General features: G+C 39.1%; 1 protein-coding gene across 7 annotated transcripts in view; it reads right to left on the minus strand.

Annotated features, from left to right (window-relative positions):
• Nucleotides 1–27,155, minus strand: part of NUMB (NUMB endocytic adaptor protein) — a 35,148-nt gene that overhangs the window by 2,533 nt on the left and 5,460 nt on the right. For 2 of the 7 annotated variants that reach the window (XM_009946579.2, XM_009946577.2), the window contains exons 2-8: nucleotides 20,198–20,272; nucleotides 14,866–14,898; nucleotides 8,961–9,035; nucleotides 6,934–7,074; nucleotides 5,277–5,478; nucleotides 2,716–3,018; nucleotides 783–932 (exon numbers count right to left, since the gene is read on the minus strand). In XM_009946579.2, coding sequence (XP_009944881.1) covers nucleotides 783–932; nucleotides 2,716–3,018; nucleotides 5,277–5,478; nucleotides 6,934–7,074; nucleotides 8,961–9,035; nucleotides 14,866–14,898; nucleotides 20,198–20,272 — 979 coding nt within the window. Of the gene's footprint in view, nucleotides 1–239; nucleotides 258–782; nucleotides 933–2,715; nucleotides 3,019–5,276; nucleotides 5,479–6,933; nucleotides 7,075–8,960; nucleotides 9,036–14,865; nucleotides 14,944–20,197; nucleotides 20,273–27,155 lie in introns of all 7 variants that reach the window. The other 5 variants (XM_009946580.2, XM_009946578.2, XM_086462443.1 and 2 more) reach the window with 4 other exon arrangements.

Below are 27,155 nucleotides of genomic sequence, written 5' to 3' on the forward strand. Positions count from 1 at the left end.
GAATATTAGTGGGCCATGTCATACCTATCGACATACAACAATTTTAGACACTTCCACATGACAGAGCTTGTGTAAATTACCCAAATTGGACTGACAGTCGATAAAGATAGTAAATTCCATTTTGCCAAGACAATGCTTGTTAACAGAACTGCAGGATGGTGGATTTTTACGTATTTGATGAGACCTTGAGTTCTGATGACAGACCGAAGTCAAATTTGTTGTTTTTAGAGAGAAGAGACGTGGCTCACCAGAAGTTACTGTATGATTCATTTTAGATTCAAAAGAAGAACAGACTTTAGATGCAAAGGAACATTGAACAAGGAGGGGTTCTTTTCTCATACAACTCGTATAAAAGCATCAGTGAAATGAAGATTAGAGACTGCTATGAGTTCTACAGTTGGCATCCCTCCACAACTTATCTAAGAGTTTGTGTGAAAAACGGTAATCCTGTGGTGGCACAAAATCTCTTCCCTTGTGGGACTGGGTTCCTGTGACACACAGTCAGTAAGGCTTCCACCGTTCGGGGGGCAGAATGTTAAAACAGCCACTATCTCAAAGCCAGTCCCTTTTACAGGTAACTGTCGTGTGGTAGGTGCATGAACTTTTTGTTAACAACAGAAACACAGAAAAACTAAACAGACAAGGTGAATAACGCAGGACACATTCCCCCAAAATATAACAGGACTTGCAGAAGAAATTAAGGCCATGTGTTACTGGAAAGAAACATTATATGCATTCAAGCTTCATCCAGCACAACCATGGCATGCAAAGAAATCACAAACCTTGAAAGGCAGGAGACTGTGGTGGAACTACTGTCACTGGTTTTGTCATGGGAGCTGAAGAGAAAGGATCTTCTGATGGTGTGCTGAAAGCACTGGTGATCTGAGAGCATAGGGCACTAATGCTGTCCGTTTCCCCTTCTACCTCAGGAACTAAAACGTAAACAAGTCATTAAATTGGAAATTTAAAGGATACACAAACACAAAAAGTTTACAAATACCAATGTGAAACTGAAATATAATTAGTTCCCTTATGTCCTAGATGTTCCTGCCACTGATCTGCGTGACAGCTTTTTTTTTTACAATTAGTGTTGAAGACCTGACCTGAAATAGAACACCACATTAGTGTATTTTGTGACTAAGTCAAGCGGGTAAGGAGATCAGCATTCCAGATTTAAAGTCAGTTATTACTGCTTCTTTGTGTTAATGCAAGAGGATGTTCATTTCAGAAAATAAAAGGGTTTTCTATAGCTTCAGTAGAGATCTAAATCTTTCAGTATTAAAGTGCTAAACATATAAAGGATTTGGCACGAAGATTTGGCACTCTGAAAATACTTATGATAGATTTAAGTGTTCCAACAACATACTTCCACAGTAACTAGATGGAGTTTAAACACGCTGACAGCAATGCACAGTGGCAAGTTAAGTCTAGAGTTAGAACGTTGATTGCTCCAGTTTGGCGGTAGCTGAAATCCCTAGCTCCTGTGGCAGAATTATGAAAAGCAAAAGCTGAATGCTCAAATAAAACTGACACTCAGTTTTAAGCCAAGTATCAGCATAATGTGGGTAAAGTGACATCTGGAGTAAAACTACTGACTTGCCAGATGTTCTCACTATTACTAATTACACTGCTTTTCAAAAGTACTGATCATCAGTCCTTCATTGCACAGAACTGACAGGAGCAGGCACAAATAGCATAAAAACCATAAGATGTCTGGACACAACATGCACCATATCTAAAATTCAGGGGGAGGCATGCCCAAAAACTGATTCCTTGAGGGATATTCCAATGCAGCGCACGTGAGGTGACAGTAAGCAGCACTGGCAGCGGCATACATGGGAACATGCACCAGAAATGTTCTGAATGATGGAAAACTCAGATTGTAGCGTGCTCAGTGAGTACCAGCAGTGAGCAGTGCACTATTACCGTAAAACTGATAAACTCAGTGCTGGTCTTAAAGCACACATCACCAAATAAGGATTAGAAGAGAAGGCAGATTAGGTACCTTCGTTGGTTTTGCCTTTGCCACAGTAATTTTTACTTTAAAGCTTAGAACCCTAAAACTAGCTCTGTTGCCAAGTGAGAGTACAGCTGGCCTGCAGGATACCCCAGCTAAGGGGATTCTAGGACATTATGCAAGGTACTGAGCACCCCAGGAGGTTACGCTGGGGTGACTCTAGAAAACGCCACTACCATCATGCGAAAACTGTACCACGCAGTACCGATACAGCCAACTGTACCACCTAAACAGTAAAGTTCCTTTTAATGCAAGGCAAAAAGCCATTTCATTGTGCTCAAGAAGAATTCAGACAGGCAGAAGCATCACATGATCCCATGACAAGTAGTTAAGGCCTTGAAGGGATTCGTCTCTCAAGATGCCCTGGCATTAAGTGGGGGAACTGGTTCAGTGACCCAGAGGGAAGAGCTGGCACCTACTAATTTACCAACACCCATTCCTGGAGCACTTCAAGCTGTGCTCTAATATTTTGGCTAGTCATCAGAAGCATTTGTCTTCTGAATGTGATTATTGCATTTGAAATTCTTGCCTATTCCCAAAGCAGAAGTTTTCTGACATGGTGATATTTGTTCATGAGAAATGATCCACACGAAGCAGGAAGAAGGATTTACTAGAAATTAAGGAGTTATTTGAAGCCACAGAGAAGGAGAGGAAGACACAACTTAAGGTAATGTTTCACTGGAACCATTTGGTTTTACCTGAGTTTTTCATGGGGAAATCGGTCTTCCTTTGCACTGTTGAAGGCAGCTCATTTATTCGCAAAGACAACTGGCGTTTAAAAGGAGACATCTTTTGGCTAAGGGCAGGGAAGCCCCTGAAAGACCCTTGCCTGGCAAGCTGTTCTATTGGGGCATGCCTCCGTGGAATAGCGTGGGGATTGCTCGTTTCTTTATCCAGAGAGGTAGCAACTTCAGCAGTAGGAGAGGTTGGTGAGCCAGAAGAGGGGGCAGTATTGTTTGGTGCAGCACCTGGTGCTACTGTTTTCACTTCTGTTTCAACTGCTGGAGGAAATAGCATGAGGTTAGAAGGTAAAGGAAAGTAGCGTTCAACTGCCTGCCCCTACTCCCATTTGTTTTGAAAAGAGAAACTGCAGGAATTTGCATGATTAGTACTCTTCCAAATGAGTTTCTAATACCACAACAGAAAAATAATTTCTGTACACCTTGCCTATCTTCACCATGTCACTTTACATGCATCCAGTCTCCAAAGCAAAGCTTACTAAGCCTAGCTGCTTCATAGAAATGACAGCTCTACATATGTATTATTTCCAGCTATTACTAAGACCCCAGCTCTAGAAATACTTGCAATTCATTTATGATTAAGACTGAAAAGCGTATTGCGTGTTTGAGACCTTTACTTTTCCTCGCACAGAAATATTACTACAAACTGTATTCACTTAGGGTGGCATAGTGCAGCAGCAGCAGGGAACAGAATCCAAGGAACACTTCCCAGCAGGGAACAGGACACTAGGACTTTCTTTTACAGCCACCCTCCTGGCCGTGCAGAATCAGCAGCAGTAGCCAAACACACTGCACAAGCTTCAGCAGGCCAAAGGCAGCAGCAGCAGCACTTGACAGGTTAGGCTGCATTCAGCGCTCAGGCTGCAGCTCCCCAGCTCCTCCAGAAAGTACATTCCAGATAGATGGAAGTGTGCTGCAAGGCAGATCCAGCCTCCGAGCTGACTGGCATTGCTAACACCAGGCACATTTACAGCGAGCTCCTGTGTCACCACTTTAACTGAATCTAGCTGTAATGTTACCACCCAGTCACTAGGTAGTTGCATTGGAAGCTCCTCCCAACTTAAAAGTCAGGTGCTTCATTTTGCAGGGTGTTGCATAGCACCACAATGGTTCTGTCAACCAGGCCTAACGGTAGAAACGTAGAATTAAGCCTACTTTAAATCGTGACACTTACGACCAGAACGGCAATGGGGATTTTTCCATCTCTAGGAGAACTCTCACTCATATCATAAGTGAATTGGCTTTGAGGGCACGAAACACGGCTCATCAGCACAGCAGAAGGGGAAATGTCACTATCCTGGTCTGAACTCTTATTTTACCTATATTGCTTTCCAAACATTTTAGGAAAAACAGTGACTTTTGTGGTTGACACAAGCAGAAGTCTGGTAAAGAGAGTAGTCACACTGGAGATTTCTGAGGAGCTGGAATGGTGGGAGGAACTAATTATGTTGTCTTGCAAGCTTCAGTACCCATGAGTTGCAGCTGCTCATTCAAGTGAAACTTTTCTAATCAGTCTTTCTTGGAAAGGATTTCACACACCTCCATTGAGTCAAGGCTTTGACTCATGCCCTCAAGTAACAAAGGCCTTGTGTTTAAGCTTCATTTAGCACGTTCTAAAACTAAGGTATGGGAACAAGCAGATGGATGACGAAAATGAAGATTAAAGTTTTGCAACCAAGTGGCAGCATAAAACTTGCTGTGCAACCCTCTGAAACAGAAGTTCAACTCCATTGTAAAGAGAGCTATGAACAATATTTATAATACTTATTTTTTGTTAGCTGTAGAACTCCACTACTTGTAATAAAGCTTGAGTAATAACTTCTACTTTTACTTGAACTTCAGAATGCTTTAAATGGCATTTTAAATGGCTAAGAAGTAAAAACTAACTCCTCTCAAATCAGTTTGTTACTAGTTTTGAGTGTAATTAACAGTGCAACAGTTCTGTGTTTCATGGGGAGGGAGTTGTTGGTTTGTTTTGGGTTTTTTTAGAAAGCATATTGTGATTGATCTGTTCTTCCCTCTCACAATATAACTCTATACATACACTTTGTGTCCTGCCTTAAAACAATCAAAATAAAAAACCACATTATTTTCTAAGAAGAATGCGTATCATTTTCTGTTCATTTACCATAAACTTTAGACTACAAAAAGGATTACTTCATGCCTAGAAAACTTGTTATATTTTTATAACGTTTTTCTAATAAGGCCTTCTAGTATGGTTCCTATGGTGCTCTCTGCCATAAAGCAGGCTGACAAAAACAAAGCAGGAGCAGCTTTCACACATGAAGCCACTTGTACTTTTTCTAGAGAAGATGTGGGAAAATGTGCTACAAGTGAATCTGGGAGCATTTTTCATCTTGTGAAGTGACAAGCATCTGAGAATACGATTTATACATAACAAGGTTCAAGAGAGGGAATGCTGCAAGGACGTTAAGCCTCAGTCCTGGGTGATAGGCTCCAATTCACCTCAGTGCTGGTTTTGCTTGCTGTGGATGACTGTTTAAGTTGCAACCCCGTACCTTTAGCATCCGGCATCTGTCTCATAATTTCCTCTCTCTCTGCTTGTTCAGTAGCTGTAGCGACCCTGAATGATCCCTCTCTAGTGAATGTGGTTCTGCTGGCATCAAAGGTGGCAGTCACTCCACACTCCTTCTCTCGCTTCTGCTTTCGTTCCAAGCATGCTGCAAATGCACAGCCCACGGCGTGACTCAACCTTTCCCCCTGTACAAGACAACATTGCATCACACAGTAACTGGAACAGAAACATACATGTGCTTCAAGCACTGTGAAGTGATAACCTGCCTTTACAAGAGGAGTCTAATTAAGGCATTAAACAGAACTACTGTAATTGGACACCTTTTGTATGGCTCTCAAACTAAACCTGATACTTAAAGACTCCTGACTAGTGATGCACAAGCAGTGATCAAGAAGGCCACCCAGTAATGAAAGAGATCGTCAGATAAACTGCTTAGTTCAACTGCTACTAGATTCTAGTGCGATAACGTGCCTGCACCAATCCCTTGCCTCTGGATACATTTGTGCACAAAGAAACTCTTGTGAAGCCATCTTAAGCAGGTGTAAGTCCTGAACGACAGGTAGGTGCTGTTCCCAGATGGAGAAAGTACAATGGTGACTACTTACACCTCCTAATGGCCCTGACTAAACACACAATTTAGAATTAAGAGTACCTTCCGAAAAGCACTTCCATTATTAACCAGTGAGGTCAAAAGGATCCCCTATCCATAACTGCCACAAGGAAAGGAAATTCAAGTCAGAGGAAGTCCAGCAATCCAGCTGATATGGCCACTGCAGCAGAGTCAGAGGTGCTATTACTACCAGTACCTCAACTCATCTATTCTAATCAGTAAGTGACTTGACCTGTTATTCACAGAGGAAAACAGAAATGCTCCAGCGCTAACGTAACTTCAACTGGGAATTTCTAACTTCATTGTTTCTCTTTAAAGAAAAAATGATAAATTGTCAAGTACAATTGCTCTGAACATGCAGCTATGTGGAGTTCACACAATGAATTTGCATGAGGTTTCAAGCGCTTTGTATAATATAGGCGTGATTCAACAAAAAGCAGAAAGAAGAAAAATTCAGATCAGGGAGTTCAATAACTTAAGTCTACACAGCAAGAGACAGAGAGGTAACTTACTTTTAAACCTTCTACTGGAAAAACATCACTTAGAAGCAAACAAGATACTAATTTAATTCAGTTTAGCTCTATCCCTTAACATTCAGATGACTTTCCATTCAAGATAACATTCACATACAAGAAGCTGCATTCATAACCAGTCTGTATTTACTCACTATGATTTTTTCCTGGAAAAACTGTCATTGCTGTTTCAGTTTTTGGCTGTATACATTTTCAGATGAGAGTATCTTCTGTCTATTTTTAGAAGAGTAGTTCCCTTCTGCTAGAGATATCTGAGGCTGACTGCATTCCTTTTATACACATGCTGGGCACCATTTCTCTCCACAAGACAACACCACAGAGTGATGGCAAATAATTAAGGTAGAAAGAATTAGAACTAAAATAATTTTCAAGGACCAAGTAATATTTTAGCTGAAGTCAAAACATATTGCAGTATTCTAGGTAGGTAGTTAAACCTTTTTGACCATAACTTCCAGCTAGAAGTGCGAAGAGCTGGACACACCCCATATTAAACTTACCGTGTCCTTTACAGCCATAAAGCAGTGGCATATCCAGCGTCTTGTTGTGCCATCTCGACAGATGTATGAGAATGCCCGGTCAAAGTTCCTGTCTGGTGCGCAGAAAGAAACCTTCTCTATTGTTTGATCAACTATAAGATCCTAGAGGGAAAAAATCCCCCACCCCCACCAATAAAAGAAATGTGAGGAACTATGGAGAAACACTTGAACAAGTAATTTTTCAGTGTTAACTGCAAGAAGATGAGTTATACTAAAAAGAGGATAACCTGATGTGGCTATAATTATCTGTCAATGAATCCACCATTCAGAATCTATTCCCAGTATGAAATACAAAGGACAGACAATATTTCCACTAGCCACCTCTGGCAGAAGTGTGCCAAGGTACCACTTAAGAATTTAGGGACCAAAAGAATTCCTAACATCTCTCCTCTAGACTATAGAGCTCACATTTTATTTTATTTTTACAGCAGTTCTGGTAGTCCTGCAATCAAAAATTCATCACTGTGGTTAAAACACAACACTGAAACTTATGGGAGAGGTGTGCAAGTGTGAAAAGGTCTAGCAGCTGCTACACAAAACACAAAAGCTGATCCGCCTGTTAGCTAAGCAGGGATGCAATGGAAAAGCACCAGCAGCACTGGTAGTCTCAAACACCCCTCATTTGTTCCCATAGATTAAAGTGTCTCTAAAAAGAAGGCAGTATAGTTTTAAGAACTATACCATTATCACTAAATTAATTTTTTTCCCCCAATGTTCTTTTCTAAATGGTTTCTTTTGGTTGGTTGTTAGTACTTGGCACCTGTGCCTAATGTATTCAACCACCAGGAGGCAATAGTATATTCTCTTTTTAAGACCTATACTTTTAATTACCTCCAAGGTCTACACAACTTACTAAATTTCAAAAGATTAGACATACGCAGCAGCATTTCTAAAAATAATACATGTATTATTATTTTTAAGTGAGGCAATCAGTAGACTGACTTCACCTACATCAGTATGTCTGTATTAGAAACTGAATTCTTAAGAGACAGCAACTTTAGTGCTGATGAACCATACCATAACAGCAGCCCTGGAGAAGTCTAGCCACAGAGCAGGTACTTGACAGGTAGCTGTACCGCAGAGGGATATGAATTATCTCTACCTGCTTCTCAGTGTTGGCACGCGGAAATCATCTTTCAGGTTGACAAAGTAAGGATTAAATGGCATGAATATAAAAAGAATTAATTTCAGACTAATGAGAGTAAAAATTGTTCCGATGGCCATGCCATCTTTTAAAACACTAGTACGCTTATACAGGCAAGCCGAGAGCTCTTATTTCTAATTGCCTGAATTTACATAAAACCAAGAATCATTTGCTATTGCTTGCACACAGGCGCCTTGGTGGTACATACTCTGCTATTTCACAATAAAAACAAAAATTGTGAAACAATCTAGAAGGATGCCAAATACATTAGTCTTCCACTTCAGACCAACAGCTTAGATACTAGAACTAGAAATTACTATTTAATAGTCATTTGATATTCAGTTACTACTTAGCTTGAGTCTGAAGGCACAACCCCCTATTTAATTTACTTTCTTCATTGCATTTTTGGAAGCTAGCTCTTGTTCGTTCAGACCCATTCTAGGGTTTGGATGTACTGAAAATTACATGAGTTTGCTCATGTATTACTACTGCAGCCTTCTGCAGCAGTGCAGAACAAAGTCAAAGGATGCTCCAAGTTCAATGTCAACAGAACGTATCAGGAAAAAAATGGTTCTTCTGGTAAATGCAACAAAAAAATATTCCAAGCTTGTGCTACCTGCCACATTTTATGAAATGTGTTTTGAGAGTTGTGTGGAATTAACTGGGAAAAAGAGATAGCAGGCATACATATGTTTACAAAGCAAGAAATGATTAAACTAATTATACACTTCAGACTTCCTTTCAAATACTACACTGGCATTAACATACAGATTGGTGTCCATTTAAAGTTATAGCACACATGTTATTACAGAGAGACTTAAAACTTTGTCCAGGGAAATCTAACCTTTGTTTTCTCATCTACAACTCTGAGTCCATCCGCTGAAACCCACAGGACTGCTTTAACGGCTTTCTTCCCGGACTTTCAAAAAAAGAAAAAAAAAAAAGGAAAGAAAAAACAAATAGTTTTATGCCAACAGTATCAGACTGCCACCCGCTTCCCCTCTCCAAGAACCATAACATTAAGTGTAGATGAAGTCCACGGTCAGTAGGGTGCCCAAAGCCAGATACTCAATCCAAGTTGCAAATCATTCAGAGAACCAAGCCAAAGCCAGTGTTTCAGAAACAGCACGTCGTGGGAATGGGGAGAGGGCACAGGACAGGTGGAGGAAAAAATAAGGTGTACATCCACTGACAGTAGAGAATTCAAGACTGACAAAGTGGGTGAAGAATTCCACTAAAGAGTCAGAAGACACTAATTCATAAGGAGTTACACCACAGGTAGCTTCTTCAGCACAAGTTTAAACATAGGAAAATCCTTACCTGATACTTCCACCAGCCCTACCCTCTGCCCTAATAGTCGCGTGGCAGAATCATGGCATCACCTTAAACCAGTGTGAAAAGCACCCAACCATCATCCGTTAGAGTGTTATGAGCTTAACACTAAGATCAATCATGTTTCACTACTTTATCAAGAGCTAAATGTCGCATCTTGGAAGAGAGGTAGAAAAATACAGTTTCTTAACCATTTGGTGTGCATCTTGACAAAGCAGTGGTGTGTGGCAGGCTGACCCAGCAGAGGAGCGGTCTGGCTTTTATCCAAGATCTGACTGTGGGAACTTTCAGCTGCCGCAAGCTGAGGGTAAGTAAAAGTGGGAAACACAGGAAGGCTTCAGGAGCCATTTAAACTAAAGGGAAAGTTACAGAAAACAGTATAAACACTTGACACAATATTCTTCTGAAACTAATTCATTGAAGAGAAAATAGGTACAGATGTCAATATAATTTTACTAGTTGTTAGAGAGAACTACTACTAGAAAAATAATCTTTTTTTTTTTTTTTTAAAAACGTGTTACTTTAATTCACAAGCCCCATACTTGAAGCCAGCTAATAAAATAGTCTCCTCCATGTTTTTTGAAGCACTGTGTTTACATAGTTTGCAGCTGCTAATGGCACTCACCACAGACCTGCAGGGAGTGAAGAGAGCAACAACGGAAAAAAAAAAAAAAAAAAGATGAGGGGCTATCAGCTAGTGGCTTCATGCAAGAAATTGAATTTTTTTTTTTTTTTAATAGTTCATTCCAGATATATGTAATTTATATTCATACAGCAAGTAATGAAGCAAGGACACATTCTGGCATAAGCTACCACATGTTCCAAGTCTGCAACACCGATTTTAACACTGCAAGGATGAAAAATCCTGCAGTTAAAAGTCTCCTGTTATATCAGATTGGTTTCATTTGCAGAAAAAGCATCAAGTGTGAAGAAAATGGGCCTGGCAGAACTTCTGTTTGTTTTAGGGGAGGAACTATCTGTCCCAATTTCGGAAGCAGCAACGACACCCCAAGCATTTTCAAAAAGCTTGGTGAGAACTGGGAATGGCACTGACTTGTACGGAAGATTGATGAAAAGAGAGAAAATAAGCACAGCATGAAAGCAAGCTACGGAGAAGCACTTGCAGAAGCAACTTTCTAAATGTCCATCCAGCCTGCTGGATACCCCAGAGAAGGTTTAAAGTAAAACTGTCAGATTCTGGAATGCCTAATGGAAAGAGTATAATTGACTCTAGATCTACTGAAATTTACCATCGTATGTGTTAAAAAATACTGCAGCATTTAAAAGTCACTTCTAGTTTTTGGTCTTACACCAGTAAATATCAGTAGCCACAAAATACAGACTATATTTCCAACTCTCAGCTAGTTTCCATAGCCTAAATATCCCTATTAATCCCCAAAACAATCGGTTTGTAGAGGTCTGTCTCCTTGAACTGTTTTCCAACAAGCAAGAGAAGAAAATGCCTGCAGGTAACTGTTTGGTTTAGGTTACCATCATTAAAAACAGATACACATGTCTTTCCCCAGCAAACAAAAAACCTTGTTACTGCAGAAATAGTGAACAGCTCCTGAAGTTTGCATTAAAGTCAAGTTTAACCGAGCTGGGTACTTCATAAAACAGTACTGATCTTCAGCAGAGCTACTCCTCACCTGCTATTTTACCAAATGAGGATTTAGAAATAGCTAAGACACAGAACTTCACATTTCTCAGAATAAAATGAAAAGGCTAAAGGGCTCTCTAAGTCCTCCTCTCCCACTCAAAACATAAGGTTCCTCATGCAAGGTAACCAAACATGGGTTTGCTACACTAAGAGAAAAAAAAACACCCCACACTTACTTCCCAATTCCTTCTTCTAGATTTATGGTGGATGCAGCCCTTAGAAGGGCTAAGTCCTTACAGTCTATAACCCAAACCCACAGCTACTTCCTTTGGGCAACATGACTATTCCCATCTACTGAATCCTCAGCCTATCTGTGCCTACAAGTGATATATAAAGGAACATATGCCTCCAAATCAGTTTATATTGGATGTACAAATCAAAGTACTACTCCACTATGGGTAGGATATTGCCAAGTATATAAAATTACAGAGTAGATATGAGCATTTGCACTCCTGGCACACACTGGACACAGATCAGACCAGATGCAAGATACTGCACGGGAAGTGAACTTCAACGCAGGATCGCAGCTTGTGTAATAAACACTGAAAGGTCACGGGTGACTCCAGACAAAAGTATTTAAAGCAAATAGCCAATATCCACTGGAACAGTGTGGTTTTAAATGTTGCTACCGAGGGACTCATCTAGACATCCATATCAGTAGCTTGTCTGCATGTTCAAGAGCTTTTGGACAACAGCACTGCTGGAGGAGAGCCATGTGTGGCACCGACTCCAGGGAGCCTGATTTGTCAGAGCTGAGTCAGCCCCGAGTCAGCCCCAATAGAAACCTCGCTGCTCAGCACTTCTTAAGAGGTCAGTAATCTGCTCCAATATGACACTTGTTATCTGGACTAATTTCAGAGTCCTCAGAGGTCTCCAGGAGGGCGGGCGAGGCACCCATCCGAGTTAGCATAGGAGCACAGGAGGTTCCACATTAACATAAGGAAAAACTTTTTCACTGTGAGGGTGACAGAGCACTGGAACAGGCTGCCCAGAGAGGCTGTGGAGTCTCCTTCTCTGGAGATGTTCAAAACCCGCCTGGACACGTTCCTGTGTGACCTACTCTAGGTGATCCTGCTCTGGCAGGGGAGTTGGACTAGATGATCTTTTGAGGCCCCTTCTAACCCCCAACATTCTGTGATTCTGTGACCCTAACAGACGATGAAGCCCGAAGACAAAGCAGGACCCCTGCAGGCTGGGCATGAGGGAAACCTCTCCAACAAGCTGGCAACACCCTAGAGATGGTCACCCATCCAAAAAAAAAAAAAATTAAAAAAAATAAAAATGAAGTGGACTAAATCCTAAATGCACATTTCCTAATCAACAGTGCGGGTCATGACAATTTAACTTAGAAGCAATAGGAATGTGGAGGTAAGTAGCAGCTATATCGTAAGGTGGAAAATAAAGTTTTAAGGAGAGGAGGAGAATTAGAGGAGAATTAAAATTGCCAGAGGAGAATTAAAATTGCCCAACAATGCATTTTTAAAATACTTTTAAATTGTTTCTAGTCTTCCTGCCTATTTTATTCTGTCCTGGGACTTACAGCTGTAAGGTGTATCTGGATTCTGAGGTGTATATATAAAGAGACTCCGTATAAAACACTGCGTGATAAGAAATACGCTCAGTGGAAGCAAAACACGAGAAGGATTACTGAATCTGTACTACTGCTCATTACAACAGAAGAAATCTAGTTTTAAAATACGAAGAGCTGCCTAAAAAGGCAGCTGATTTGGTTACATGGCATATGCTACACAAAATAAAACTGCAGAAGCCTAATCTGTAGCTATCAACAGACATCTCATTTCTATTTACAGTTGGAATTAAAGTATTTTCAATACTAAACACCTGAACACTTCCAGACACAAATCCACCAGATTTACCTTTTAGGTAGGGAGAAAAATATGGACAGGGAAAGCAGTAAACCTGTCTAGACTGACTTCTTGAAAGCTGCTAGCATGTTTTAAGCAGTTCTGCGGTTTGGAATATTATACTAATCCCAATGCAAGGCATCTGCAGAAAATTATAGATGAGACAGCCAAAATATATTAGAGTTATTAGTATTTCTCAATTATTAATAAGAGAACAGCTGTCCCTTTTTTTGCCGTTTTCCCCTATCGTTGTAGGCCAAAGCTGTAATAAAGGCACTGTCATACTGGTGCTGTGGGGATATCTAAACACTATGATTTAAGTGATTTCAGTGCTAATTAATGAAACTTCACAGGCTGAAGTAGAAGTAGGTCCCACTTCGGCAAAATATTATAGCAAAAAACAAAGCAAATCTACACGGCGGTGGTAAAGTACTGGACTTCAGATAAAAGTAACGAAGATGTAATGGGGAAGCTGGCACATTTAATAGATAAAAATCTGTCTTTGACTTCTTTAATTAAGTGCTATACAAATATCTGTCCTTTTACATCTTTGCTTTCTTCTGTAACTTAACATAAGTTAATACCAACAGGGAGAAAGAAATCTAACTTATCTGACGAGGTTGAGGTGGGAGTTTTTCTGTTTGTTTTAAACAAATTGTAAGTAACATTTAGCATTTTCAGTTGTAAAGTGGCATGTTTTGACTCCACTCTTTGTAGATTCCCATTCTTAAATTTCATTTGCACATAGGAATGGTCTGATTAATCTGGCAGATCTCCCACCTACAGTATGTGCACTGAAAAAAAAGACTCTTACTTTACCATCACTACACTTCAGACATGTGCTTTTCCAGACCATAGGAAGAAACCTGAATTGGGGAAACAGCTGTCCCTGTGTGACATGCATCACTGAGTGACAGATGAAAAAGGAGCAGCTGAAAAAAAAACCCTTTATTTACACTCCAAACAAAGCCAAAACAAATTCACTACCAGAGAATAATCTGCTCCAAAAGACTTTCATATATATGGAAGTTACAAACTTGTTACTTTCTATTTAAGCCAAGATTCATTTTATAACAAGATACTTCAGAAGCCAGATCTTAGATTAACTCTATATGTAAACTAAATTAAACTGTTTTACAGGAATTTTAAACACAGAAGTAGAGAACAGATGAGAGGCAAAAGAGAGAGAGCTTTCAGAGGTCTACATGCACTGCCTTGCAGAGATGTAGACAGCAGGAATAAAACCATCCAGCCATCACTACAGCACATTCTTAATAAGGAGAAAGAGTTGCTTCCCTTCACATCTAAGGCACTGTCCTCATGAAAACAAAAGCAATGACAGAAACAACAAATTTTTCAGTTATACAGTTGAGTTGCAATTAGAAAAACATAGTAGGTAAGTGTCTGGTCTCATCTTCATATACCTTTGAACTGGGATTGTGCTCAAAAAAATAAAATAAAGGTTTAAGAGATGGTATGTGTAGGCACGCTGCTTTCTCCCAGCGCTAACTGGGGGTCAACTCATGGTGCCAGGTGGCCAATCCTGAAGCACTTAGGAGGCACAGACCCCCAACTGCTCTGTAGATATTTGTCCAGGTGATGTACGCTGGCACAAGTTTAAGGGTTTAAGAGGAAATTTTTTTTTTTTCCCCCCAGGAAGACAAAAATCACTTCAGAACACTGGATTTCTGATAGTCTATATGGATTTAAGGTTCTGTTTCAAGTTGCTTTTTTAACCATATTCCTTGTTTGATCAACATATTTCCAAGTCTGTTTTAGAAGGAAATATTCTGAAATGGATTAGGGGACTCTCAACACCCTGATTTTATGGCAGTGTTATACCAGGGATGTAACTCCTTATAGTGCAAGCACAAGCAAGGCATTAAACTTACTTTTCCAAAGAAGCCTTTGAAGAACTTCCTTTCCTGGAGGAACAGGGGGGACAAGTCGAGCGCTATTACTGTAGGTAGCTAAAATGTCCCAGGGTTTCAAACCAACAAGCACACACAAGAATAGGGTTTGGAGGGAAAGGAAGGGGGTTTTAGAGTTATCCATGAGAAGGTGCGACAGGCAAACGTGAAAATAATCCCATGAAAATGCAGATCAAAGGGCACACACACAATTCTAATAAGCATTGCCCTGAAATTGGTGGAAAGAAGAGAACCTCAGCCCCAATTTCATGCAAAGTGGTTACTTTATTTTCACTCTCCCTTGTTTAGTCCCTTTTAGTTAGGTTATAAACCAAACTTGGCAGCAGACATGGTAGTTTAACAATTAAAATACTGCATGTGCTCTTAAATTCTAAATCCAGAATTACAGTCAAGTTTGCTCTGTATACATCACTCTTTCCCAAAGCATATGTAAGCTAGAGAAGCATGTATGGCTGGTATAACACAGGGTTAAACACCGCTTCATTTTACTCCATTTACTTGTTGTTTTGGTTTACATGCTACTTTCACACTTCACACCTTGCGCAGTCTTCCCTGAAGAGTGAGGAATTTCATCTTACCTTGTGGTACACAACTAAAACACAAATGAGATCCCTTCCTCTTTCACTCCCTCGCTAAAGCCCTCCAAGGCTTTATACAGTATTTACACAAGTACTGGATATTCATTCTACAACTCTGAATTGATAGGCTGAACAAGGCGCCTTTAAAGTCAACTCAGACAGGGACAGACAGGCAAGTGCAAAGATACCAAGAGCTGAACTACAACTTCCTCGATTTCTTCAGCCTGGTTGCCCAATTCATGTTAAGAAAAAGGCAGCACACTACTTTAAGCATATTTGCATGCTAGTTTGCAGTTTAGTTTACTGGCTTTATTTTGTACCAGACTGTGAAAAGAAAACTGCAAGATCTGATCTATCTCCTGAGAGAAGCCTTCACCTGGCCTGCTGCTCTGCAAGCACAGCCACACGCTGTTCTGCGTTTGAGGGGAGCTGGTATGAAGCATATTGCTGTTCCTACTATCTTTCCAAATTGTTTCACTTGTGAGAAAGCTATGGTATAGCAGTAATGGTGAGGAGGTGGAAAATTGCAGACGAGACAGAGCATCTTTGTGACAGCCCCTGACTCCAAATTAACACTGTGCAATTCCAACCTGTTGATCGCTGATAGCAATACTGTATTAAAAATATTATTACAAATATCCTGAGGCAGTGTCTCGAGAATTGATTGATAAAGAAGGTTGTATTTAAAACAAAGCTACAGTTCTGACGCAAGCCAACAAAAGCCAGGAAACACAAAGTTAAGAAGGGAGTGTCAACCTCGGCTTTGCATTTCCTGACTTCCGTGGCTGTATGCCTCTCTGCCCCATGTCCTTCCACAGAGCTTCTCACTGAGTATCTGTAACATATGTATATCAACCCAGACACTGTATAAAGAACATCTCTAAGTTCAGTCAGCTGGAAAGCTTAACAATTTTCAGAGGCAGGAATGGTTATGTATTTGGACAGGATATGCTGAACACTAGGAGGGGAACTAATGGATTAATCACAGTGTTGTGTACATAATGAGAAGGGGCTGGTTGCTGCTGCCAAGTTAAGCAATGACTATTGCGTTACACTAAATAACAGCTTTTTAAAGATAGCAAAAGCTAAAGAGATTCACCAGAAGCTACCTCATTTTTAGGTGATGGTTAGTTTTGCTCTCAGCAAAATGCTTGTTAAACAAGATTATTTTTTTTTAATAAACCACATGAGGTTAATGGAAAAGGCATCATGCAAAATGGGTTTTAAACACCACTAAGTTAATGTAGTTTAGAGGTAACTAATGCATGTTTTAAAATATTAAATTATGTCTCTTTACCTGCTAAAACAAGAACATATATTAAAACAAATGCATCATTTAAAACAAAAAGTGGCAAGTTAGAAACCAATACTACACACTAAAGTTGATTTAAAAATCAAAACATTACATGAGAGAGTATACTTTTGTCTTTATACGATGTTCCCGTACCCGAGTCAAATACACTTCCAGGGCCCTTACAAAGTTATTTTCCAGTTTGCGCTAAATATTTTAAATTCTGTTAAATGGTTCTGAAGAAACCTGTTAGAGCTTAGTGTCCTAATACAAGGATCCTACCAGATACGAAACATATACACAGCCAGTAATACACCCCTACTAAGGGAAAAATCTAAGCTACATTGGTAATATCCTACTAAGGGAAAAATGCAAGCTCCACTGGTAACATAAACCCATGTTAATAATAGACTGATAGCTGAATACAGGGGTTTCTGATCCGTTAATAAGACTGCAGCGCTATTTCATCAGACAGAATAAGGACATACGTTTGTCTTTATTCAGTCTAAACAATATTATAAACTGCACATTACAGTATTGTTGGTGTGCAATTTCAGAGCTATAAAACTGTAACAGAATACAGTATGGATGAGAGATTCCCTAGCTAGAAGTGGCTTCTTTTACTCAGTTGTCAATTAAACAGCGCCTGAACAAAACGCTCACCATCATCTGGCTTCAAGTTCTGCAAGATTCAATTCTCAAAAAACAAATTACACCACATTAAACAAGCAGGTAATAAAAAAAAAATCCCTGAAAGGTTAATTCCCACAACAGAGACAGAAAGATTTGTTTGCATCTTTTCTTTCAAAAAGCTATTCCTAAAACCAAGGTTATCACTCTTCTATATTCTTCTTGACAAATCCCATAAAATGTTTTAAAATCCATTAGTCAAACCTAAAAGAGTACAGAATTCAGTTTCCCAAATGAATTGCCAATTGTTGGAGAGTAAGAATTAAAAGAAATATATATATTAAAGTAAGTAAAGACCTGTAGACAGAACTTAATTTTTAGAAGCTACAAGATAGAAGTATTTCAACAATTCTGTCTAATTTTTATTGACTGGATTTATAAAACCTACACATTACCTGCAGAGAAAACAGTGAAGATTAAAATAGGCCACATTCATTACGATGTAGTTTAACCATATGAAAAGCAAAGTCCAATTTCCTCTCAGCTAGTCTTTCAGTTTCAGCACTGCAGCTCAAACTTGTAATTCTTTCAAGACAAGTGAAAGCCCATGAAAATAAACAAGTACTGTGAGAGCAAGAGACTACCAAAAGAACAAACTGCTTTCTTATCACATTCTTTGCATGCTGAAACATCATCCAGTGGTTTGGCTTTTGCTAATTAAGATAGCGTATTGTACAGAAAAGAGCTTTCAGTAATAGCAGAGTCCTAAAGAAATGCCCCCAGTTTAAAACCTACATGTTGGGTGTGGGGGACAGGGTCGAACTGCAACGAGCAGCTCCAAAAGAACCTTGGATCTGATGGAGTCTAGCAACTAAAGCACACAAAGTAGTTTCAGTAATCTGAATCTTCCTCTTGGGGGCCAACAAGAATTTTACCTCTGCTTCTCAACTTCCAACACTGACAAAGGAGACAATGCAAACAGCAGTCGTAAGAGACGTGCGCTTGAGACGTGCGCTTGTGTCCAATTTATATAGACACATCAAAATCTTCAAAGGCCAGAAGAAATAAAAGTTATCTGAAGAAAAACGTTGAATTTATAAGAATGGGTAAATTGATGCCATCCACAATTTGGAATACCGACATAGCACAGAATAGGGAAATGAAAGTATTTACTTCCAGAGAAACTACTGTAAAAGCTAAATATCCAAGTCTGACATTTGAATCAATAATTCAGGTGATCAAGAATCACAATCCTGAAATTAATCCAGATTCCAGAAGAAACTGGGCGCTATGCTTTTACTGTGTTTCACTATTTATAAGCTTAGCTACACTTAACTGGCTTGTAGGCTTAAAGTTTATAAAAACACTAGAGAACAACTACTTGAGAGCATAGCTCCCTTGGGAAGAGAACAAGAGAAGTTGCATAAAGTAGATACTGCGATGTTATTTGGTGTGCTAATAGAAAGTATTCTGATAGAACAAAAACCAGAATGGGACAAAAATGGATACAATTCATTATGTGGTCAGTACTTGCACTTTTAAGCTACGTAAACTCAATCTACAGAATAAAGAAACTCATTTATATTTTGTGTGGTCCTTTTTAATAAAAATCAATCACCAATCACTGTTGGACTGAATGGGAACAGATGGGATGCAGCTTTAACAGAGAGAGAAGAATGAAAAGACTTGATTTTAATCAGAGCACTAAACCAATTCAGAAACCTTACAGCACAACAGAAGGAAGAAAAGATAACCTATAATCCTCTGGTGTGTGCTAGGAAGAAAGGAAGAATAGGTTTAGTTGGAATTTCCTCATTTGGTGAGGAAAAAAAAAAGTGATGTCCAGTAGCAGGTATCTTAACGTTAGCAAAGGTGCAGCAGAAGTGTTTGATGTACTTCCAGTACTTTTGTTGAGCTGTAAGGATACAAGAGTTCCTCCCGCTAAAGGCCTTACTGAAGAATGCAGATAGCTGACACACAAGAGAAATGATGAAAAGGATTGCAGTTCTCTATCTCCATTCAAACTTCAAATTTTAACGTTCTTTCTCCTTCTGTTCGCTTCAGTGCTGTTTTAGCCTCAGTTCCTTGACAGACTGATCACTGCCCTTCTGGAGTTTGCTATTTCCACAGGATTTTGTGATACTACTACTGCAGGAACAAGTCCTCTTCAAATGAGCCACAGAAATATAGAGAGCTTTGAACGAGTGCCATTTACAGGAGCAAACGTTCACAGAAGCCAAACTAAGAGCAGCCCACTTCATCACACATCAGAATTAGGCAGCCTCCAGGCCACTTTGAGCAGATGCAAGCCAGATTATTTCATGCATGACTACAATGTTGCAGTGCATTAGAAAAAAGCAGCCTAAATCAAGTAATATTTTGTACAATAACAGTGAATTAAGTCACTATTAAAGTGGCAGGCAACACAGGGAGAGAGAGACAGAGAGGAAGAGAGAGACGGAGAGAGAGAGAGAAAGAGAGAGAGAGAGGACTGTTAAAAAACAATGGTTGAAGCCCCTGTGGGTAGCAACTTAGCCTGAAAGGTCACAGAGGATTTTTACACATTTGTTTTGCAAATAGTTTCTGCAAGTAGAAAGAACAGTTGTAACTCTCTCCCTCTCATCATCAGATTAGCACGTCCCCCTAACCGCAGCAGTGCTCTCAAACCGGCCAACTGTTCTCCTAACATGGGTCAAAAGTTCAGTCTTTAGCTGGCGCACTGCTGCCAAACAGACCTTTTCCAGTAACGCTCACAGCCCCAAAGCCAACTTTTTCATTAAACAAATATACATACAGATTTCAGTCTCTTCACAGCATCTTCACAGATATGCATTCCTCTGGATTCATCCACTTCTACATGACCCAAGTACTGCAGGAAAGAGAGTAGGGGGAGAAAAGCTTAATAGTAGCTCCTTCAGCTCCCTGGAATCTCTGAATCCATCTCAGTACAGCTGAGATGACAGACACTAACAGCACTTTGCTAGCCTTTTTTTGAGACCTGTATTTGGAGGTTTGACCTTGCATTTATACGGGGCACCAGCATCAGCAGAAAAGCATAATACATCTAGAAATTTTGAGGGAAAGACAAGCTTTCCTTACTGGAGCGAAAAAAATAAATTCAAAAGTAGGACTGTGTTTTCCTGCTTATTCAGCATAAGCTTTAGTCACTTTTTTCGCTAGCATAGCCTGAAACTGTTAAGTCAATATAGAGATGACTCTGAATAAATTATTTTTTAATAATGACAAATATGTTTAGTATCAAAAACTAAATTATACTATGTAGTAAGATAACCAACCATATTTGAATGTTATGTCCAAACCCAAGAAATGTCAATGTTACAAACAGAAAACATCCTTCTTCCCCACCCCCCACCCCCCCTTTTTTTTTTTAAATTGTAAACCAAAATTGTTTATCTTCATTACAACAGCAGGCTTTTATGTGGACACTAAAACATTCATCATTCTCACAAAAAGTTTTTTAAAATACCAGTCTTCTGTGTAGTTATCTTATCAAGCACTACTTAAAAAAACCCAGCAAAACAACAGTAAATAGAAACCGCAAGTTTCAAAGCTTTCAAATCAATAACCCAGAACAGTATTAGCCTATAGAGAAAGCAATTTCAAGAAATACATTGGAGTGTAGTGCTCAAGGTACTGTGGATAGTTTAATTTTGCATTTTGGGGCGGGGGGAACAACCTCCAAGTCTTCCAATTTCTCCCTACCTTTTCCAATCAAAGTTCTTTTTGACAGTGGGCGGAAACGTTCTCTCAGACACATTTATATCCTTATTCAAAGTACTTAACTCTTGAAGAAAACCGCAAAAACTATTAAATAAAAGCTTTCTGAAGTTTTGTAATAAGAGGTATAGGTCAAAGAAACCCCAATTTATGTGGCATTGTAAGAATTGTATGCAATTCAGCATTTATATTCTAGCCTAGCTAGAGCGTGAAGAAATGGTTTTAAAATATCAGAATCAATACTTGTGTCACTTAACGGAGCGGTAAATCTAGATTTAACAATCTATTGAGAAGTCCCACTCCATCACAGAATATTCTGTCATGTGTTATCTGAAATCTCACAGGTTTTGCTTCATTAATTAGGATACCGTAACTAGATGGACAAAAATGGTTTCACTCTTCAGCACCATATTGAAACACTCTATCAGAATAACATAATAGATTCAACTAAATGGACAAACTCAGACTGTTTTAAAGATTTAATAGAAATTTGAAAGTTGAGGGTTTTTTTTCCATGCAAGGCAAGATGCTCCAAAAGACAGACTACATATCACCCTACATAGCATAAACTGCTGAAAGATTTAAAAGATCTTAAGTTACAGAAGGCTTTAACATTAATTCTTACTATGTGGCATTTTTAAAACAGAGTAAATCTGGATAGAACAATTCTGCAAGAATTTCATTTAAACCAGCCCTTACAGCTGGAGAACAGCTTGAAAAATAAATTGCATAGAAAGTACAAGTTAAATAAAAGGGATCTGACACTAGAGTTTTTTCAAAGTGAGCTCTGTGAGGCTGAAGCCTTATACTTAACTGCTGGAGCTGCCAAAATAGCAACTGTAGTCCCTCAGCTGAGCTTGCTGAACACTTGCGGAAGATCTCAATTTCTCCAGAACACATACTAACTAGACAATTCTAATCCTAAAAATACACAAATAGTAACAACTAAAGATGTATTTACTATGTGTCTGGAATTACGTATTTATATCAACAGCTATCGTAGATTGATCTTCAGTCCTGCCATGACTCCTCTGGAAGTTCCAGAGATGGAGAAATCCTGTGGTTGTGCACATTTGTCATGGGAAAGTTTTGGGTTTAGTAACTTGAGAAAGCTTGTCAACTTCTCTTCAAAAAGGGAGGGATAGAGACAGGAACAAGGCTAAGTTTACAGAGGACAGAAAGAGAGACATATGTATGGAATGAGCTATCTAGTTTGCATGACTGTTAAGTAAAGTATCATACAAAGAGAGGACAACTTTAGGATTTCCTGAGCTGTCTACACATCTCATTTATCGCAGCGCAGGCAAAAAGTTTCCAACTGAAGATCTAAACCATTCAGCCCCTGTACTTGGCAACCTGCCTTTTGCTTGGAAAAGGGAGAAACTGAGCAGGGTAAATATTGCCTCATGTCACACTCCAAAACAGACAACGATTTTCCCCTGTGTTGCCAAACCTCTATTCAAGTCTCATGCTCCAACTTTCAGCAATCAGTCATGCCACGGCTGCTAGAGACAGCAAGTTTAGCTGCAGTTTTCAATACTGCTTCCACTCCAGTGAAAGGGGACATTATTGCACGTATCAAGTGCATCTACCCACACCAAAAGGGTACAATCCACAGACCTCATTGAGCATCAATCAATTCTGAATTATAAAAGAAATTACACTGCCACACAACACTTCTTTATGATATAGAGAACAAAAGGTGCTTTGTTTCCACTTACACTTTAAGCCCTTCATCAAAAAAACTTGTTCTTCCCTTTGCACCATTTTTGCAGAAGCCAGAAGCTCATCGCTATCAGTACCAGTGGCCTTGTACATTTTATAGGCAGTTTCAAAATTCTTCCTGTTTCTTTTTCTGGGGTGGGGTGGTGGTGCATTAATTCCTTATAGATACCAATATATTTTTAAGTTGCCTTTTTGTAAAAATAACTTTCAACTGTGTAATCAGAACACTGTGGTCCTCTTTTCTTTTTTAGCTAAGTGTCCCTTAAGCAACCGGTCCCCTTCCAACTCTTCAGGCTTATTTCTAAAAACTTTTTCCCCCACCAGGCTGAGAATAGATATACATGGTTCCTGTATTTAACCAGTGCTACAATAGTTAATCTGAATTTTAATGGGTAGTAATCACAGATATATTTATTCAAGAAACTTGGCTAACAGTGTTGCTACAGACCAAGACCTTTTCTATTACCCTTACGTTTTAGTCAGAAGTGTTAAATTGTAATTATATCACAACCTAACTTTAAATTTGAAATATTAGCTTGACTTATTAGTGCAACAGCATTTTAGGAATGACATTTCAAAATTTAATAGAGAAAGAAAAGACAGCTAGTTAGATTAAGATATGGTCTGCTCCTTACAGCCTGAAATGGAAGTTAAACACCAGAATTCAGGACTTAACAAAAATACACCATCACCAAACACTGTTGTCCCACCACAGGAAAGACAGCGCATGGAAATCACTTTAAAAAGCAGATACACAAATGCCACACTTCTATACAGAACCTCTCAGGATCTCTGAAAGGAACTTCCCTTTCAAACATACTGTGAAGTGCCCAGGCAGTGGCTGTTGTCCTATATAAGTAAAATCTCACTCAAATCCATCATGGCACATTACCACAAACACACTCAAGGAGTGGGACACAATGACTAGGTGCACAAAATCACTGTGAACTGCATAAGCCATACCATGGTGCCTGATGTCTCTGCAGGACAGTAAGCAAGGGGGAACCCCAGCCATATTTCCAAAGAGCGCTCCTTGTCGCAAGGATGACTGCAGCTAGCACTCCTGGAGAAAGCAAATACTTTTCCATCATGAAAGCACACATAGTAGGAATGCAGTACTAATACTGAATGCATTCCTACTTAATTTCCATAGGAACCAATGGGTGATATTCATGACATAAGCAGTTATCAGCCATAAGATGTGCTGTAAAAGCTTTAATCGTTATACCAGAAATTAACCTCAAGTGCTTTTACAGAAAGTTAAAATCCTTGTGGGCGAAGCCCACATACAAAGTAACATAAAATAAAAGCTCTAATTCAAATAAAATACTTTCAGGGGCTATTGGAGAACCCCATAACACAAACATTTTTAAACAGAAGTATTGTTTATATTAACATTTTCAGAAAAAAAAAACCACCAAAAGATGAGATGATGGTACAGCAAGTAATAAAACAACTTTCCTTCTTCACCTCTGGGCTTTATGTTCTCTTTCACAGATGGTGGTATTCAGTATCAATCTCAAGTCAAACAGAAAGCAATGCAGAACAAGTTGAACTGGCACATAGCAAAATGCCCTCAGAACTTGAAAAGTGCCCGGGAAACTTCTTTTTTCAACATTTTAAACTTTTTCCAACTTAATCTAAAAATGTACAACTTAAGTTACCATATCGAGTGGTTTTGGTGAAGCTATCCTACTGCCTTCCCCCAAATAAACACTATTGAAATTGCTCCTAAGAAAACATCATGGGCTGATGTATCTGGCCAGAAACAAAACAGATCTACCATCCATGTCCCAGTACAAGGAATATTGCTCTGATCATCTTTCTTTGTTTTAATTTCTTTCACAAATTCTTGGCTGACTCAGTTTCAAAATTTCAAAGTTCAACAATAATAGCTGGCAAAAAGAAAGATCCTCCACCAGAAGTCCTTTGACCTGGACAAGTCACTTGAGCCAGTTTTGTTTGTTCAAGCCTAGTAATACACTATTACAGTCTCTCTTCCAAACAAATGCAGCTACACAAATCCTTCAAGTTCCATCTGTATCAGTAGATGTTCGCATGTGTTGTTTCATTTGCAGTAACAGGTTAGGTTCTTCAGATTACATTTGAAACTAGATGGACACAGGAAACTAGCTTACTGCAAGTCTTGGCCAAGGTGTCCCATGCTAGGGAGCTGGCTGCCATAGAAAGAAGCACACTACCATTTCCTCGGTGTTTTTCCTAAAGGCAGTGACATTCCTCTTTCTTCCTCTGTGTAAGTACTATTCTCTCTACAACCAGGATATTACTGGTAACAGTAAGACTGAGTACTTGGCAACTGCATGTGTAGATATGCTTCTGGAATTAGTATTGTTCAAGAATTAAAGCCCGAGCTCCACAGTTTCACAGTGAAATGCTGTCTTGCAACTATACATAAGCTTAAATCCAGAAAGCCTGGCTATGTCTTAAAGCTGAGCTACTTTTCCAGTGACTTCTAAGATTTACATTCCAATCTTCAATAGTTTAGTTCTCGTCTCTCACACTCATGCTCCTGCTTTTTTAATTTAGCAGTTTGAAACAGATGTTTGCTTAGACAGAGCTGTAGAAGCACAGACAACAGAAATTCCATGATTAAGCATCAACAAACTAAGCTTAATTCTGCTTAGTCAAAGCTACAGGTTAGTTACGATGCTACACGTGTCCTTAGGATCCAAGTTCTTCCACTTCCCTAAGTAACCAGAAAAGAAAATGTCTCATCAACCTGTTAAACTCCCCAAAACAGGAGCTGTAACAACCTATGACTGCTAAATGTCTCTGAATAGTGTGGGTCAAAAGAATCTAACTCCAAAACCAAAGCCGTATCTATACCAGTAGTTCTCTGTGTCTCTTCACACCCACCTAAAGAGCCACACTATGCATTTCACTTGCTCGTTTTTGTATCGTATTTGTCAGTGTAAACAGAAACAACACCGTGAGGGAGTAACAAACATTTCCAGTTAGGACTATTGAAGATGAAGTAGCAAAGCTCCATACAGGATACACAAATGCTATGTTGTTCATATTCTCACAAACCCCCAGAACAAGGCAGAGAAGGAACTGAGGAGGTTATGTGGGACAGCACCTGCTGCCAGGCAAGATCTACTTCCACATCTACATCAGAGAAGTCAGCCTTGAAGTATTAGGACATTTCTGTAACTGGAGATCAATAGGATACACCTACTCTGTAGCTTACATGCCTCACTGTTAGAAAGGGAGGTTATTTTGCCGAGTTGTTGTTGTTAATGCCTACCCTAAATATTTGCTGATGAGGCTTAAACCCACTGTTTCTCCTAGCCCCTTTACAGCTTATGTACTGTTAGACTTCTGTTTTCAATTGTCCACTCTGATGTGCAATTCCTACTTTTCTAGGAATTCAGCATTAGTAAATAAATTTAAAATTCTTTTAAAAAAGAAAATAAAATCAAGTGTTGATAGCATGAAGTTTTATAAACAGACTGCACAGGTGCCCATTGTACCTTTTCTTCAAGTCCAGCAATAAATTCAGTTTCCATTTACAACAATGGAAATACTCTAATTTTAAAAAACAAAACACACAAAATTAATAAGTATAACCCAATGAAAAATTTTTATTTCCAATACCTAAATTATTTAAAAAAGAAATACTTCTGCAAGGACATCCAAACCATTTTTATGGCTCTAAACGTTAACTGTCATATCTTTAAAACAACTTAGGAATTTGATCTTGGCCAAAGACAGGAGGGATTTAAAATTGAGTAAGAAGCTTCATTCTAAACTTCTTGTTTGCAAGGCTATTCAAACAAAACTAATGGTTGGACACAAGCATAAAAAGTTTCAAGATCAGGGATTGCATTATGTTCCTTTTAATTGTGACAAAAATGCATAGGAATATATTGGAGGCAAGTCTCACACTTTCTGTTATAATCACCATTCTTTTATAATTATCTGTCTTCAAGCTTTTTTCCTGCAATCTTAAATGCTGCAGGATTTAAAAAGTGCACCTTTGCTTGCTACTAGGTTAGCATTCAATAGGAACAGTTAGTGTTCATTGCCAACATCAGTTCATGCCTTAAGAGGTAGGGATTTGTAGTGTTTAATGTGTAAGGCTGTACAACATTTCTGAAATCAGCAGATTTGTCACATTAACTTCTTAAATATACTTAACATAGTTTCCAAAGACTATTCAAGCATCTCATGCTCTCACAGTCAAAAATATCACATGTCTAACTTAAAGGCACTTCAGCATCAACACGCTAGTCAGCTCTTTCACAGCTACTATTATTTCTAACTAG

This window comes from Leptosomus discolor, chromosome 3 (assembly GCF_034619465.1).
Source record: "Leptosomus discolor isolate bLepDis1 chromosome 3, bLepDis1.hap2, whole genome shotgun sequence".
In the NCBI taxonomy this organism is placed as follows: domain Eukaryota; kingdom Metazoa; phylum Chordata; class Aves; order Leptosomiformes; family Leptosomidae; genus Leptosomus; species Leptosomus discolor.